The sequence below is a fragment of the Eleutherodactylus coqui genome, chromosome 2 (genome assembly GCF_035609145.1).
Source record: "Eleutherodactylus coqui strain aEleCoq1 chromosome 2, aEleCoq1.hap1, whole genome shotgun sequence".
In the NCBI taxonomy this organism is placed as follows: Eukaryota; Metazoa; Chordata; class Amphibia; order Anura; family Eleutherodactylidae; genus Eleutherodactylus; species Eleutherodactylus coqui.
Window position 1 is genome coordinate 305065611 of NC_089838.1, and position 17458 is coordinate 305083068.

Below are 17458 nucleotides of genomic sequence, written 5' to 3' on the forward strand. Positions count from 1 at the left end.
CACTCTTGACCCTAAAAGGTAGTGCCCCATTTTATTCAAATTTACCTCCAGAGTGGAGGTTGCAGCCCCTTCTCAGCCTTAAAGGCATGCTCCATATCTGTAGTCCATGGCCGCTTCCTTATGTACTTTACAGCCTTTCAGTATATGTACACAGAGGTCAGTTAGACTCTCCTCAATATTTACACATATAGGTATGGCAGATTCTCCTCAGTATATACACATAGACGTAAGGTAGATTCTCCTCACTATGCAAATCATTTCCCTAGGATTTATGGTTTTTGATAAAAGAACTATGTCATGTATCATGGATTTTCACAAAGTTTTTCACACATAGAATTGAATAAACATGTTGCAACCCCTTTACTTTTACTATTTAGGTGTGGTACAGATATGTTATTAGTTACATTACATAGGGGGTCACTTACTTTGTTGTTTAGAATTAAATAATCAAGTTGTGAGCCCTTACTTTCCTATTTACGACCTAAAGAATGGTCGTGCCAAATTTCAAACTTCCATGCCACTGGGAAGTTAGAGATTAAGATTAGGTACATAAAATAGGGGGTTAATTACTTCTACGCTTACAATTGAATAATCAAGTTGCGACCCCTTAACTTTTCCTATTTAGAACCTAAAGAATGGTCATGCCAAATAATATACAACACCGAGAAGTCAGAGAATTAGTGGCGAGTCAGTCATTGAGTGAGTCATTTCGCAAAGGTTTTTACCTTTATATATATAGATTAAAAACTCTACAAAGCATCAACCAATCGAATAGATATAAATATAACAAAACACAAAGGAGAAAACAATATAAATAAGTAAAACTTATCACGATGTAATATGACTTAACAGGGCTAAACACAAATACCAACATAAGGTGCATTTACACTGCAAAGATGATCGTTCAAAAGATGGCTTTTGAGTGATCATTTTGCATTAACTACTACTTGGGGCTAATTCCTATTAGTCCCAAGTAGCAGCATGTGAGCCGCCGGGAGCTGTAATCAGAGAACACACCAACCTCTGTTCCCTGATTACTTTTGCTTTATTCTGCATCAGAGCTGACAGCTGAAAATAGCTGAGACAAAGCAATCAGCTGTTATCAGCTCTCACCCGGGCAAAGCACAGCATGCGGTCCTGCTTATCAGCTGTTCTGCTGAATGATAGTTTTCAGGCAGAACTGAGTTCCATTGTTTGGGTGAACAGTGAAGGATAGGCACATTTACACACAATGATTATCGCTCAAAAGATGGCTATTTTACCAAATTTTGAGCGATAATCGTTGTGTCTAAATGGGCATTAACACTGCTATAAGGGCTTAGTCAGATGGGCGTTTTTTAGCTGCACATGTTTTTTTGCGTTTGCGATTCACATCTATTAGAACCAATGCTTTTCAATGGCAGTGGTCAAATGTCCGATTTTTACCTGCCCACAAAAATTCGCACCGGTCAATATAGGGCAGTGGATTTAAAAACGCAAGTAACTGCGACATTCAGGATTTTTTGGATGTGAAACACCTTGTGGTCAGTGGGGCTGGCGGCAACATTGCCAGCCCCATTGAGAACATATAGTGAAGACCGCGATCCTCTGGAAGAGCTGTAACAGCTGTGGCAGAGGATTTCTTCATCTCCACGGGGAGTCCCCTCATCACTGAACACTGTGACAGCATTGTCACAGTGTCCAGGGAGAAAGGGACTCACCACGAGTAGCGCCATTGAAAAATAGCCCTCATACAGCGACGTCAATGAATAAATAAGGGAGTTAAGATTTGTTAAAAGGGGGGAGGAAAAAAGTAAAATGGAAAAAAAAGGGTGGGCCACGTCATTAAGGGGTTAAAGTGGTTCTCCGACATAGTAATCATTGGTGGGAATGAGGGGACAAAATGTGTAGTAAGAAAAAAATAGCAATCACCTCCCTGCAGCCAGTAGAAATGTACGTCCTGGAGCGGGAAGGGCTAAAGGAACCCATATATTAGAAATCCCCATAAATCACCATATTTATAAACTGCACTGCTTAAAGTATTCAAAACGGCATTTACAAAGTCTGTTAACTCTTTAAGTATTTAAAGGGGTTGTCCCGCGAAAGCAAGTGGGTCTATACACTTCTGTATGGCCATATTAATGCACTTTGTAATGTACATTGTGGATTAATTATGAGCCATACAGAAGTTATCAGAAGTTATTCACTTACCTGTTCCGTTGCTAGCGTCCTCGTCTCCATGGTGCCGTCTAATTTTCAGCGTCTAATCGCCAGATTAGACGCGCTTGCGCAGTCCGGTCTTCTTCTTTTCTGAATGGGGCCGCTCGTGCCGGAGAGCGGCTCCTTGTAGCTCCGCCCCGTCACGTGCCGATTCCAGCCAATCAGGAGGCTGGAATCGGCAATGGACCGCACAGAAGAGCTGCGGTCCACCGAGGGAGAAGATCCCGGTGGCCATCTTCAACCGGTAAGTAAGAAGTCACCGAAGCGCGGGGATACAGGTAAGCACTGTGCGGTTTTCTTGTTTAACCCCTGCATCGGGTTTGTCTCGCGCCGAATGGGGGGGCTATTGAAAAAAAAAAAAAACCTGTTTCGGCGCGGGACAACCCCTTTAAGTATTTTTTCCAGATGTTCAGTTCTAATACTTCTTCTGTAACACAACAGGAGTTAAATCCCAATATTTATCACTCTGGGTTTGTAATTTTTAGAAATATCCCACAAGTGAATTATTGTGCAATGTGACTCAAACACAGTTCTCAGAAATGACTTAGCACCATGCGAATTTTGGGGCCTCCCTTTCATAAGAACAGTTTTTAGGGACTATTTCAGGTTGAGAAGTTTGGTTTGGAGCCTCTCTGTGCAATTTCTCTTCATAGTGATCGGCCGTGGTGCATCTGTGACTTTTAGCTAAATTGCTTTTAAGAGCCCTAATGATGCAGCACTAGCAGCCAGGGTAATTGCTAGAGTCTTTAAAGATGAAGGGTACAGGTTCTGAGAAATAGGTGCCCTCTAGAGATGAGCGAGCGCACTCGTCCGAGCTTGATACTCATTCGAGCATTAGGGTGTTCGAGATGCTCGTTACTCGAGACAAGCACCACGCGGCACTCCACTCCATTACATTTCCTTCCCTGAGAAATTTGCGCCCTTTTCTGGCCAATAGAAACACAGGGAAGGCATTACAACTTCCTCCTGTGACGTTCCAGCCCTATCCCACCCCCCTGCAGTGAGTGGCTGGCGAGATCAAGTAACCCCCGAGTATTTAAATCTGCCCCGCCCGCGGCTCGCCACAAACACATGCTAAGAGAGATCAGGGACAGTGCTGCTGATGCTGATGCTGCTGCTGCTATAGGGACAGTGTTAGCGTCTTCAAGAACCACAACGGTCCTTCTTAGGGCCACAGCTCACCTAGTGCATTACTGTTGTGGCTGCTGTGAGCAGTTTTGCACAAAATTTTTTTTTATGTATATCAAGCGTGCAGGCTGTAGCGTTCTCAGACTGCAGTCTGTACTTGAGTATAGGGGCAGTATTGGTCAGGCAGGGACAGTGGTAGTGTAGAATCCTGTCTACAAGAACCCCAATGGTTCTTCTTAGGGCAACCTGTGACCATGTGCATTTAACTCCGTGGTTGCTGGGAGTTGTAGTAGCTCTGTATTGCACAGCAGAGCCTGCGTGCAGCCTTCATTTAAACATATTTCTGTCCGCACTTTGCGTTGCCTCACTGCAGTCTGCCTCTAAGTGTATGCCAAGAACCCACACATTTTCTACAACGCTCTGTGTTATACGTGTGCTGTCTCAGAAGTTCACGGTCTGCCCGACTCCCATAGATTGAAAGTGCAATACACACTGCATAGCCTCAGCCTTCATTGCATAGTAAAATAAGGAGATTTTTTTAAAAAAATTCCTTTTTACGGCTACCGGAGACCCAGTGCATTTGCCTGCGTGGCCTGTGGGACTTCACGTCCATCCAAACTGCATAGTTCACAGCTAGGCCTGCGTGCAGCCTTCATTTAAACATATTTCTGTCCGCACTTTGCATTGCCTCACTGCACTCTGCCTCTAAGTGTACACCAAGAAACCACACATTTTCTACAACGCTCTGTGTTATACATGTGCTGTCTCAGAAGTTCACGGTCTGCCCGACGCCCATAGATTGAAAGTGCAATACACACTGCATAGCCTCAGCCTGCATTGCATAGAAAAATAAGGAGATTTTTTTTTAAATTACTTTTTACGGCTACCGGAGACCCAGTGCATTTGCCTGTGTAGCCTGTGGGACTTCACGTCCATCCAAACTGCATAGTTCACAGCAAGGACTAAGTGCAGCCTTCCTTATAATTTATCTCTGGCTTCATTTAGCGTTATATTACCGCTGGCAGCCTCCAACTGCGCGGCAATAATTCACAAACATTTTTACACTGCTCTGTCTCTGCTCGATTCTTAATCCAGCATGCTGAGGGGTAGGGGTAGGGGTAGGGGCAGAGGACGTGGACGCGGTCGCGGTCGAGGACGCGGAGTCCCAAGTGAGGGTGTGGGCATAGGACGAGTTCCTGGTCCAGGTGAATCGCAGCCGGCTGCTGCGGGAGTAGGAGAGAGGACAGTTTCTGCAGTCCCCAGCTTCATATCGCAATTTTTGGGTCCACGTCGTAGACCTCTATTAAAAAATGAGCAGTGTGAGCAGGTCCTGTCGTGGATGGCAGAAAGTGCATCCAGCAATCTATCGACCAACCAGTCTTCTACGCCGTCCACTGCTGCAACTCTGAATCCTCTGGTTGCTGCTCCTCCTTCCTCCCAGCCTCCTCACTCCATAAAAATGACACATTCTGAGGAGCAGGCAGACTCCCAGGAACTGTTCTCGGGCCCCTGCCCAGATTGGGCAACAATGGTTCCTCTCCCACTGGAGGAGTTTGTCGTGACCGATGCCCAACCTTTGGAAAGTTCCCGGGGTCCGGGGGATGAGGCTGGGGACTTCCGGCAACTGTCTCAAGAGCTTTCAGTGGGTGAGGAGGACGATGACGATGAGACACAGTTGTCTATCAGTGAGGTAGTAGTGAGGGCAGTAAGTCCGAGGGAGGAGCGCACAGAGGATTTGGAGGAAGGGCCGCTGGACGATAAGGTGACTTACCCCACCTGGTGTGATAAGCTAACTGAGGACAGGTCTTCAGAGGGGGAGGCAATTGCAGCCGCAGGACAGGTTGGAAGACGCAGTGGGGTGGCCAGGGGTAGAGGCAGGGCAAGAGCGAATAATCCACCAGCTGTTTCCCAAAGCACCCCTTCGCGACAAGCCACCATGCAGAGGCCAAGGTGCTCTAAGGTCTGGCAGTTTTTCACGGAGACACCGGACGACCAGCGAACAGTGGTGTGCAACCTTTGTCGTGCCAAGATCAGCCGGGGAGCAGCCACCAGCAGCCTCACCACCACTAGTATGCGCAGGCTTATGATGGCCAAGCACCCCACAAGGTGGGACGAAGGCCGTTCACCGCCTCCAGCTTGCGCCACTGCCTCTCCTCCTGGGCCCCAACCTGCCAATGAGATCCAACCCACCTCTCACGACAAAGGCACGACCGTCTCCTGGCCTGGACCCACACCCTCACCTCCGCTGTCCTCGGCCCCATCCAGCAATGTCTCTCAGCGCAGCGTCCAGCTGTCGCTAAGAGAATCGTTGGAGCGAAAGCGCAAGTACACCGCCACGCACCCGCACGCTCAAGCTTTAAATGTCCACATAGCCAAATTGATCAGCCTGGAGATGCTCCCATACAGGCTGGTGGAAACTGAGGCTTTCAAAAACATGATGGCGGCGGCCCCGCGCTACTCTGTCCCCAGTCGCCACTATTTTTCACGGTGCGCCGTCCCAGCCCTGCACAACCACGTCTCACGCAACATCGTACGCGCCCTCACCAACTCGGATACTGGCAAGGTCCACTTAACAACGGACATGTGGACAAGCACAGGCGGGCAGGGCCACTATATCTCCCTGACGGCACATTGGGTGAATTTAGTGGAGGCTGGGACCGGGTCAGAGCCTGGGACCGCTCATGTACTACCCACCCCCAGAATTGCGGGCCCCAGATCAGTGCTGGTATCTGCGGCGGTGTAAGCCACCTCCACTAAACCTTCCTCCTACTCCTCCCCCAACGCAACCTCTACCTCGCAATCAAGACTTGTCAGCAGCAGCACGTCGCCAGCAGTCGGTGTTGCGCGGCACGGCAGCACAGCGGTGGGCAAGCGTCAGCAGGCCGTGCTGAAACTACTCAGCTTAGGAGAGAAGAGGCACACGGTCCACGAACTGTTGCACAGTCTGACAGAGCAGACCGACCGCTGGCTTTCGCCACTGAGCCTCCAACCGGGCATGGTCGTGTGTGACAACGGCCGTAACCTGGTGGCGGCTCTGCAGCTCGGCAGCCTCACGTACGCGCCATGCCTGGCCCACGTCTTTAATTTGGTGGTTCAGCGGTTTCTGAAAGGCTACCCACACTTGTCAGACCTCCTCCGCAAGGTGCGCCGGGTCAGCGCACATTTCCGCAAGTCTAACACGGACACTGCCACCCTGCGCACCCTGCAACATCGGTTTAATCTGTCAGTGCACCGACTGCTTTGCGACGTGCCCACACGGTGGAACTCTACGCTCCACATGTTGTCCCGGCTGTATGAGCAGCGTAGAGCTATAGTGGAATACCAACTCCAATATGGGCGGTGAAGTGGGAGTCAGCCTCCTCAATTCTTTACAGAGGAGTGGGCCTGGATGGCAGATATCTGCCAGGTCCTTGGAAACTTTGAGGAGTCCACCCTGATGGTGAGCGGCGATGCTGCAATCATTAGCGTCACCATTACCCTGCTATGCCTGTTGAGAAGTTCCCTGCAAAGCAAAAAGGCAGATGCTTTGCGGGCGGAAACGGAGGCGGGGGAAGACAGTATGTCGCTGGATAGTCAGAGCACCCTCATGTCTAAATCTCAGCGCATGGTGGAGGAGGAGGAGGGGGGGAGGAGCCTGAGGAGGAAGAGACAGCTGGGCCGACTGCAGAGGGTACCCATGCTGCTTGCCTCTCATCCATTCAGCGTGTATGGCCTGTGGAGTAGGAGGAGGATACTCAAAGTGATCTTCCTAGTGAGGACAGCTATATGTTGCGTACAGGTACACACACGGCATTTAGGCATGCCTTTCTCGTGACCCTCGCGTTAGACGCATTCTGGCCACTACGGATTACTGGGTGTACACACTGCTTGACCCACGGTATAAGGATAACCTTTCCACTCTCGTTCCCGAAGAGGAAAGGGGTTTGAGAGTGATGCAATACCACAGAGCCCTGGTGGACAAACTGATGGTAAACTTTCCATCTGACAGCGCTAGTGGCAGAAGGCGCAGTTCCACGGGCCAAGTAGAAGGGGAGGCGCGGAGATCAGGCAGCATGTTCAGCGCAGGCAGGGGAACACTCTCCAAGGCCTTTATGGCTCCCCAGCAAGACTGTCTCACACCTCCCCAGTCCAAGCTGAGTTGTAGGGAGCACTGTAAGAACATGGTGAGGGAGTACGCAGCCGACCGTACCACCGTCCTCCGTGACACCTCTGCTCCGTACAACTACTGGGTGTCAAAGCTGGACACGTGGCCCGAACCCGCGCTGTATGCCCTGGAGGTGTTGGCTTGCCCTGCGGCTAGCATCTTGTCAGGGAGGGTGTTTAGTGCAGCTGGGGGAATCATCACGGACAAGCGTACCCACCTGTCATCTGACAGCGCCGACAGGCTTACACTCATCAAGATGAACAAAGCCTGGATTTCCCCAGACTTCTCTTCTCCACCAGTGGACAGCAGTGATACTTAAGCAATACGTAGGCTGCACCCGCGGATGGAAGCATCGTTCTGTATCACCATCCAAAACGGTGACATTTCTGCTTCAGCAATCTGTGTATAATATTCCTCCTCCTCCTCCTGCTCCTCCTCCTGAAACCTCACGTAATCACGCTGAACGGGCAATTTTTCTTAGGGCCACAAGGCTCACTCAAATAATTTTTCTGAACAATTTTTATAAGTTTCAATGCGCTTAAAAGCGTTGGAACTTTAACTTGAACCAATTTTTCGTTACACTGGGCTGCCTCCATGCCTAGTTACCACTTAAGCCACATTAACCAAAGCGATTAATGGGTTTCACCTGCCCTCTTGGCTGGCCATGGCCAATTTTTGGGATGTACATTAGTACTGTTGATACAGCAATTTTTGTGGGCCCTCGCCTACAGTGTAATCAAATTAATTTTTAGCCCACCTGCATTACAGCTGACGTTACCTCAGCTGTGTTGGGCAATGCAATGGGATATTTTTATGTACCGCCGGTGGGTTCCAGGGAGCCACCCATGCTGTAGGTGCACACGGAGTTTTTAATACATCTGTCCACTTCTAAAGAACCCCAGTCTGACTGGGGCATGCAGTGTGGGCCGAAGCCCACCTGCATTATGCACGACATTACTACCTCAGCTGTGTTGGGCAATGCAATGGGATATTTCTATGTACCGCCGGTGGCTTCCTGGCACCCACCCATGCTGTGGGTCCACAGGGAATTATAAATGCATCTGTTTCCACTTATAAAGAAACCCAGTCTGACTGGGGCATGCAGTGTGGGCCGAAACCCACCTGCATTAACCCTTTCCAGTCCACTGTGTGACCTGTGAAGACATTAGGGTTTAAGGCTGTACAGCTCCGTTGTTGGTAGACGTCCGTCGGGGTTCTATTACTGTATATTGCCAGCCTCTCTGCTGTCGGAGCCTATCCTACGTGTCAGCTCATGCAGTACTGGCTTTAGCCAGCATATAGCGCCGTTGTATAACGGCAGAAAAAGAGTAAGCCCCCTAGGAAAACCATATACAAATTGGATTGGAAAGGGTTAAGCACAACATTACTACCTCAGCTGTGTTGGGCAATGCAATGGGATATTTTTATGTACCGCCGGTGGGTTCCAGGGAGCCACCCATGCTGTAGGTGCACACGGAGTTTTTAATACATCTGTACACTTCTAAAGAACCCCAGTCTGACTGGGGCATGCAGTGTGGGCCGAAGCCCACCTGTATTACGCACGACATTACTACCTCAGCTGTGTTGGGCAATGCAATGGGATATTTCTATGTACCGCCGGTGGCTTCCTGGCACCCACCCAGGCAGTGGGTCCACAGGGAGTTTAACCTACATGTGTCCACTTCTAAAGAACCCCAGTCTGACTGGGGCATGCAGTGTGGGCCGATGCCCACCTGCATTATGCACGACATTACTACCTCAGCTGTGTTGGGCAATGCAATGGGATATTTTTGTGTACCGCCGGTGGGTTCCAGGGAGCCACCCATGCTGTAGGTGCACACGGAGTTTTTAACACATCTGTACACTTGTAAAGAACCCCAGTCTGACTGGGGCATGCAGTGTGGGCCGAAGCCCACCTGTATTACGCACGACATTACTACCTCAGCTGTGTTGGGCAATGCAATGGGATATTTCTATGTACCGCCGGTGGCTTCCTGGCACCCACCCATGCTGTCGGTCCACAGGGACTTCACAATAGGGAGTTGTACCTGCCTGTGTCTATGAATTAAAAAGCCCGGTCTAACTGGGGCATGCAGACACCTTGACAGAATGAATAGTGTGTGGCATATAGGTTCCCCATTGCTATGCCCACGTGTGCAGCTCCTGATGGCGGTGGCACAGGATTCTATTTCTCATTGCTTCTGTACAGCATTGTGGGCTATCGCCCCGCCACTTTTAAAGAGGGTCGCTGCATAGCCGTGCCAACCCTCTGCAGTGTGTGCCTGCGGTTCCTCCTCATGGCAGACGCACTTCTAAATAGACATGAGGGTGGTGTGGCATGAGGGCAGCTGAAGGCTGCGCAGGGACACTTTGGTGTGCGCTGTGGGGGGGGGGGGGGGGGTTTGGGCAGCATGTAACCCAGGAGAAGTTGCAGCGGAGTGTCATGCAGGCAGTGATTGTGCTTTGTTGTAGGTAGTGTGGTGCTTAGCTAAGGTATGCCATGCTAATGAGGGCTTTTCAGAAGTAAAAGTTGTTGGGAGGGGGGGGCCCACTCTTGCCGGTATTGTGGCTTAATAGTGGGACCTGTGAACTTGAGATGCAGCCCAACATGTAGCCCCTCGCCTGCCCTATCCGTTTCTGTGTCATTCCCATCACTTTCTTGAATTGCCCAGATTTTCACACATGAAAACCTTAGCGAGCATCGGCGAAATACAAAAATGCTCTGGTCGCCCATTGACTTCAATGGGGTTCGTTGTTCGAAACGAACCCTCGAGCATCGCGGGAAGTTCGTTCCGAATAACGAACACCCGAACATTTTGGTGTTCGCTCATCTCTAATGTTCAATAGTTTTTACTTTTTCTTCTAATAAAGATTGGATGCTCTTTTATATTCTGAGCTCTGTATTTACATTTGTCCTACTATTTTGCCTTGAATAAGGTCCTATGTGGCATAAAAAGTGCATTTATTTAAAAGGATGAGATGAGTAGATGTTTATGTTTTATGTGGCTACCTATGGTGCCTTAGATTTCCCTTAAATATGCCAGTAGTTTGGTGGAAAGACTGCATCAAAGCAAGCGCCGAGGGTGATTGGGTTGTGCACAGGACTCACATGTGAAGTACAGCATTTTTAAATTTTTTTTTGCTGATAAAGATTGGTTGGTCTTTTACCCAGAGCACTGGATCAAGTTTTGCTTTTTTATATTACTGCTGGTGCCCACAATGCAATACAGTGAATGTTGAAGTCTCTCATTAGCACTAAAAATATAAAAATAAGCATAATAAGTTTAAAAACCTTTTCCCATTTTTCAGATAAAACATCTTAGTAAATCAAAACTATTAAAAAAAATCACATTATCTACTTGCATACATTTTTTTACCCCACCTCCTAAAAAAATTGAATATATACGTTTTATGCACCCAAAAAAAGCAAAAAAAAAACCCACAACAGAAAAAATAAAACTAAAGGAGTTTCAGAATATAGTGACACAAAGCAATTAAAAAAAGATTTTTTTTTAAGTTGCAAAACATAAAAGATTATATAAATTTTGAATCTCTAATTATCCTGACTTTCAGAATAAACTTAGCAAGTCATTTTTAACACATAATTTCTATTTTACTTCATTTAAAAATGTTTAAAAGTTTTAAAATTGTTCCATTAAAAATATAGCTTGCCCCACAAAAATGCCCGATAGTAACAGACTAATAAAAATGGCAAGACTCTAAAAAGGCAAGGATTAAAAACGTAAAATTATGGGTCATTAGGGGAAGGAGTAATTTTTTTGATAAAATTCTACCTAGCGTCTGTCCCCGCTAGCAGGAGCTCCAAATCTCACCATATACAGTTTTATTATTAAAGCATACCTACATTTTCAACAAGTTTTCTAAAGTAACCAGGTTCTCCTTACCCTCTCATTTGCTGCTGCTTTGCAGACTGTTTCGTGTCTGTTAGCTACAATTTTCAGTTGGTCTTCAACATTTTTTTGCTGTTCTGCTGTTAGCAATACACATTTAGGAGGGGTAGCAAACTTAGCATATTGCTTGGAATTCCCTGTCCTGACTTCCTTGCACTTACTTCCCACACTGCAGAGTGGATTGCAGAGAAAATGTAGGGGAGACCCTAGTGACAGCCACCATAGTGGTAAAGCAACAACATTTTTGATGCAAGTATATTACAGAAATGATGATACTAACACTAGCAAGTAGAGGAAATAAGTTGTCTGAAATATTAGTAACCCTTTGGGTTTAAGGCTGGGGCTACTGCTGTCCCTCAATTTCCTTGCCCTTGGCTTGCTTACCAGATAATCTGTAGTGAATAACAGTGATAGTTACTAATATGGCATCCTAAGTTTAGGGTAATCTGTGCGTGTGTGACCACCATACAGAATTAGATATGGTGAATGCTACCAACTTACAAGTTGCTCCACCTACAACAGGAAAATCACAAGAAATCCAAGCTTGCTACATTTTTTCAAAAGCTTCTGCAGTCACTAGCAGTGAGAGGATGTTCCAACACAACTGTTTACCCCCGCCTACTAGTGCATGCGTGCAAGCCCTGACTTCATGGTACACAGAATATTTGGGGCATAATACATCAAAGTCTAATATTAATGCACATATACACTGAAATGCCAAAAGTAATGGGATATGAACTAAACTTGTAAGTCCCACTCTAACTCGGCAAAGTGCAACAACCCAAAAAGGCATCGATTTTACATATGAATGAAAAACATCTGGAGGGATCTTGAGCCAGGCTGTCTGAATCACCACCTATACCTTCGTGAAGTTTATAGGTGCGGGACCCTGGGTGTGAATGCATCTCTCCTCCACATCACCTAAATACTTGATAGGGATCATGTTGGGTAAATGTGCAGGCCACACCATTTGTAAAAACTCTCTAAAATGTTCCTCAAACTAATTCTGAACAACTTGGGCGCAATGGCAGGGTGCATTATCCTGCTAAAATATCCCATGTTGGGTACTTGAATTCCATGAAAGGTTTCAAATGGTCATCAAGCACTGATATGCATCAGGCCTTGATCAATGACATATTTAGGTCAAAGAATGAACCGAACCCATGCCATGAGAACACACCCCACCCCAGCATGGAACCACCACCATCATACACAGTGCCTTTTTGACAACTGGGGTCCATGACTACGCCACATGAAAACTTTTGTATCAGCCAGAATAATTGGTAACGTCACTCATTGGACCATGCCACATGTTTCCAGTCCTCCAGGGGCCATGTAACAACCTCACAAACCCAAGTGAGGTGCTGTGTCTTTTTTCAAGGTGTTAACAGAGGGACTCTGGTGGGTCTTTTGCTCCCACATGCTATGTCAGATAAAGAATTGTACACTGACCTGTGAGATATGCATGTGGGCCTACTGCAATGAATGTGGATTTGATTTCTACCACAGTCGCTTGTCTGTTCTCGTGGACAATTCTAGCCAGATGCCGCCAGTTGTGATAATTTAGCACCTATTGGCAGCCACTGTACTGTGGGTGGTGATGCCCTTAATAATGTTCTCCAGGTACACAGGTGAAACCCTGGTTAAATGCCCACATAGCTTCCAAAATACCATGACCATGCTAGTGTTCAACCTCACTCACAAGATAACATCTCACAACTTATACAGGTGTGGGCATTCCCAAACCATCACCAAAGGTAATGCCACTTTATAATCAATTTACATACTGCTGTCCCGTCACTTTTGGCATGTCAGTGTATATATCATACTTGAAATATATGTACAAAGCAACAACAAAACAGAAAAGTAGTCTTTCAAAGTAATATGCACAGTCCTTAATGGCAAGGGGAATATAACAATTATCCCATTACAGGCTCTCTTCATATCAGTGATAGGCACAGTTCCTGCATAATAGTGACAGACACAGTGTCCCTCTTGAGGTAGACCCTCTTTTAGATTAGGTCATAGCCTTTCCTTAGTGCCAACTGCCTTTACTATTGCTACAATAGCCATCGGGCTGCCGTAACATTTACAATCAAGTGTCAGGGATGTCTAAATATACTTAATTAAATAAATCCAGGAAGTGCTGGAGTACAGCTCCATAATCATTTTTTTCTCAACTGTTTTTCAAATTCAAAAAAACAGGTAAATGCTAACAGTTCATTTACTTTTTCTCGCAATTGTATTCCTTGAACAAGCTGGGTACTCATTTTACCAACCTTGGAAGGATGAGTCAACCTTGAGCCGGCTACCTGAACCACGCAGGGATTGAACTCGCCACCTCCAGGTTGTGAGTGACAGTTTATGACTGCATTCTGCTGCCTTAACACTCTGGGATATGATTAATTATTCACGTTTAGCAAATTAAGTGCTTTATTTATATAATGAAGCTTTACATTTTCCAATATGGTTTCTGCATCAATTCCATTTTTTTAATTCATAAAACACATTAAAAAAAAACAGATAAGATGCCACAGGAGAGATATTCATCTTGTCTCTAAGGTATTCACTCGTCTTTATAATCCTGAGCAAACTGGAAAAACATATCTGGGGGAGAAGCAAAGGGCTATGTCAGGGAATCCTTCTACACTGATAGCCTATCATGAAACGTAAAGGTGGTTGTGTGCTCTCGTGTTTTTGGCAAGTCTTTTATCTTCACTGACGTTTGTCAACTGTTGAATTCCTTTTTGATATCAAGATCTTAAATCATGGATTCTCAGGTATTTATTATCTTTTTGAAATAAGTCCAGTTTCACAAGAGTACAATACGGGTCAAGATTCCCAGGATGCTGTTAGTTTGGAATTATTAGACCTGGATCCAGAGCAGGAGTTGCAGGTGTTTTACTCTTATGTGAGACAGGTCTAATACAATATAGAGTGCATAAAATGAGTCATATAATTTGTACTAAATATTGACATGTACACCATTTTCACAAATACATCACATGTAGAGATGAGCGAACCTACTCGGCCACGCCCCTTTTTCACCCAAGCGCCGCGATTTTTGAGTACTTCCGTACTCGGGCGAAAAGATTCGGGGGGCGCCGTGGGTGAGTGGGGGGTTGCAGCAGGGAGTGGGGGGGAGATGGAGAGAGAGAGGGCTCACCCCTGTTCCCTGCTGCTACCCGCCACGCCTCCCCCCGCCCCCTTGCGCCCCCAAAATCTTTTCACCCAAGTACGGAAGTACTCGAAAATCGCGGTGCTCGATCGAGTAATTACTCAAAACGAGTAGGTTCGCTCATCTCTAATCACATGTAGTTCTCAACAAAAGAAAAAAAAGTTGAATCATGGTAGCCCCAGGCTGATTTTGATTACCCTGAAGCAAACTTATTGCAGTCATAGTGCTTTTCTACCAAATACATTAGATTTTTTATTTTCTTTAAAATATTATTCATTTTAAAGTGCCAGGGAGTTCTACATAAAACAGGATTTAAGTACATAACAGAAGAAAAAGCAAGTTCAATACACGTGAACCAAATGTGTGACAGACTGGTACACAGAGAGAGAGGATCTTTACCTCTTCCTGCTCCAGCCCTTTTCATTTTGTTTTTTTTCCCTCACCATTTTCAAAAAATGCTAACTCTTCAATTTGTCCATTTAACATTAATAATAATATAATAATCAATAATAATGTTTATAGTGTCAGCAACTTAGCATCAGGTACCGTGGTATGTTGATGACTTTGGCCTGGTATCTCTATATTATTTATTTTGCAATGACCTGTCATTTTTATTAATACAATTTTCAGGTTCATACGACCGTTAGATCACTTTTTATTAAATTTTTGCTTGGATATGGGATGACCAAAATACACAATTTTTGCAATGTGTATATTTTTTTCTGATGGTTTTCACAGTGCAAATTTAATAATATGGTATTTTGCTGATGCAATTATACCAAATTTGCATATTTTTTTTTATTTTTAATGAGACAACTGGGAAAAACTTTCACTGCTTTTACCTTTTTCTAAAATCTAATAATATTTTTTTAACTTATTTTTTACATTTTTTCAGTCCCCTAGGGTACTTGAACTTGCAATCATTTGATCGCTTTTACAATGCAATAGCATAGCTCATACATCACTCACAGAATGCATACAATGCAATACCATAGTATTCCATTATACCAAATCCTGACAGGGAGTCTATCAAGACGTGCCACAGCCACAGTTGGCACTCATCATTTTTGACAGCCCTGGAGGCTTTCAGAAGGCCCCAGGCTGCCATGACAACTGAACAGAACCCCCAATTGTACTGCAGAAGAGCCGTTCAGGTACTTGGCTACCAAGCCCATTACATTCACAAATACTTGACATGCACCGTATGGGAAGGGGTCAACATATCAGCCATATTTTGACCTATACTCACAAATCTATTCATTTAAAGGATATGTCTGAAGATTATAAAAAATAGGTATGGGAAGAGAATGAAACATTACAATAAACTACATAGTACTCCCCATACCATATGCCCCACTGTTCTTCAGTCATATGACTGCTGTAGCTAATCACCGACCTCAGAAGTGATGTGTGCATGAATGGCACATGACCACTAATGATTGGCTGCAATTGTCAAACTCTTACAATGTATGGCATTTGACCACTAAGCCTTTGGAACCAAAGGAACAGGACCAGAGTGGCTGAGCTGAACAGACAGATTTAGTGAGTATTACATACAGTAGTTTGTTATTGTGTCTGGTTTTCTGCCCTTAGCTACCTTTTTAAAAGTTTCAGAATACCCTTTCATACAGATGACCTCAACAAATATTACAGTGACTGAATTCAAGTATCTTCAGTAGAGAAGTCCTTGTAGAACAAACAAATTTGTTTTCCTTATTTTTATCACAGATCAGGGTGGATGACTGTGAAAACATTACAGTGACTGAATTCTACCTGACCCCATTCTCCACCTCCAGAATTAGTGACATTTTTATATTTGCTGGGTTTGTATTCATGTATCTGCTAGCAGTGGTGGGAAATCTGATTATCGTTGCCCTGGTTTGTGCTGCACCCCAACTTCACACTCCCATGTACTTCTTCTTGTGTAATCTGTCTTCTGTTGATGCCATCTATGTCTCGGCTATTCTCCCAAAGATGTTGTCCATCATTATAACAGAAGACAAGACCATCTCCTTCCTAGGGTGCCTCACTCAGCTGTACTTCTTCATGTTCTGTGCACTAAATGAGAATTATATCCTGGCCTGTATGGCTTATGATCGCTATGTGGCAGTTTGTTCTCCTCTACATTACTCTTTAATCATGACAAGAAAGGTTTGTTTTATTTTAACGACTTCCTACATGATTATAAGTGCCATGAATTCCCTAATGTTAACCATAATGACATCTATATTATCATTCTGTTACTCTTATAAGATCAACCATTTCTTCTGTGACATAACTCCTTTAATGGCACTCTCTTCTAGTGATACCCACAACATGAAAATGATCCTCTCATTGGAAAGTCTGTTTGCTAGTGTGATCTTTTTGTTTATTTTGACCTCATATGTGAGAATTATCTCCACAGTTATTAAGATTCCTTCCTCTAAGGGGCAGCTTAAGGCTTTTTCTAGCTGCTTATCCCACATCATTACTGTCTTATTATTTTACGGACCAAGTATCTTCATGTATTTGAAGCCTGATTCTGAAGATTCTAAGGAACAGGACAAAATTATTTCAATGCTTTACGTGGCCGTGGTCCCAATGTTAAACCCATTTGTATATAGCCTGAGGAACAAAGATGTTCTAGGAGCTGCTAGAAAAACAGCCAAAATAATATGGAGTAGAATTAAACATTTTTGACAAAAAGAAAAAAAAAACATTTATTGGATGTGCCATCAATTGCCAAAGGTCTGCATTCTATAAACTCTGCCTACCTAGCCATTTTTTTTCTGGAGCGACGACAGGAGAAATAATATAGCATTGTATGGCAGTTATTCAAACAAATGGCTGTCCATGTACTACATGGATGGAGTAGTCCACCAGAGTAGAAGCATCTCTCTATTTTGAATCATAAAGGTG

At 45.1% G+C, this 17458-nt stretch overlaps 1 protein-coding gene across 1 annotated transcript in view; it reads left to right on the forward strand.

Moving 5' to 3' along the window:
• LOC136610252 (olfactory receptor 1G1-like) overlaps positions 1-17239 on the forward strand; it is a 65030-nt gene extending 47791 nt beyond the window's left edge. The window contains exons 2-3 of the mRNA XM_066589490.1: positions 14141-14293; positions 16289-17239. Coding sequence (XP_066445587.1) covers positions 14141-14293; positions 16289-17239 — 1104 coding nt within the window. The remainder of the gene's footprint in view (positions 1-14140; positions 14294-16288) is intronic.
• The last annotated feature ends 219 nt before the right edge of the window (positions 17240-17458 follow it).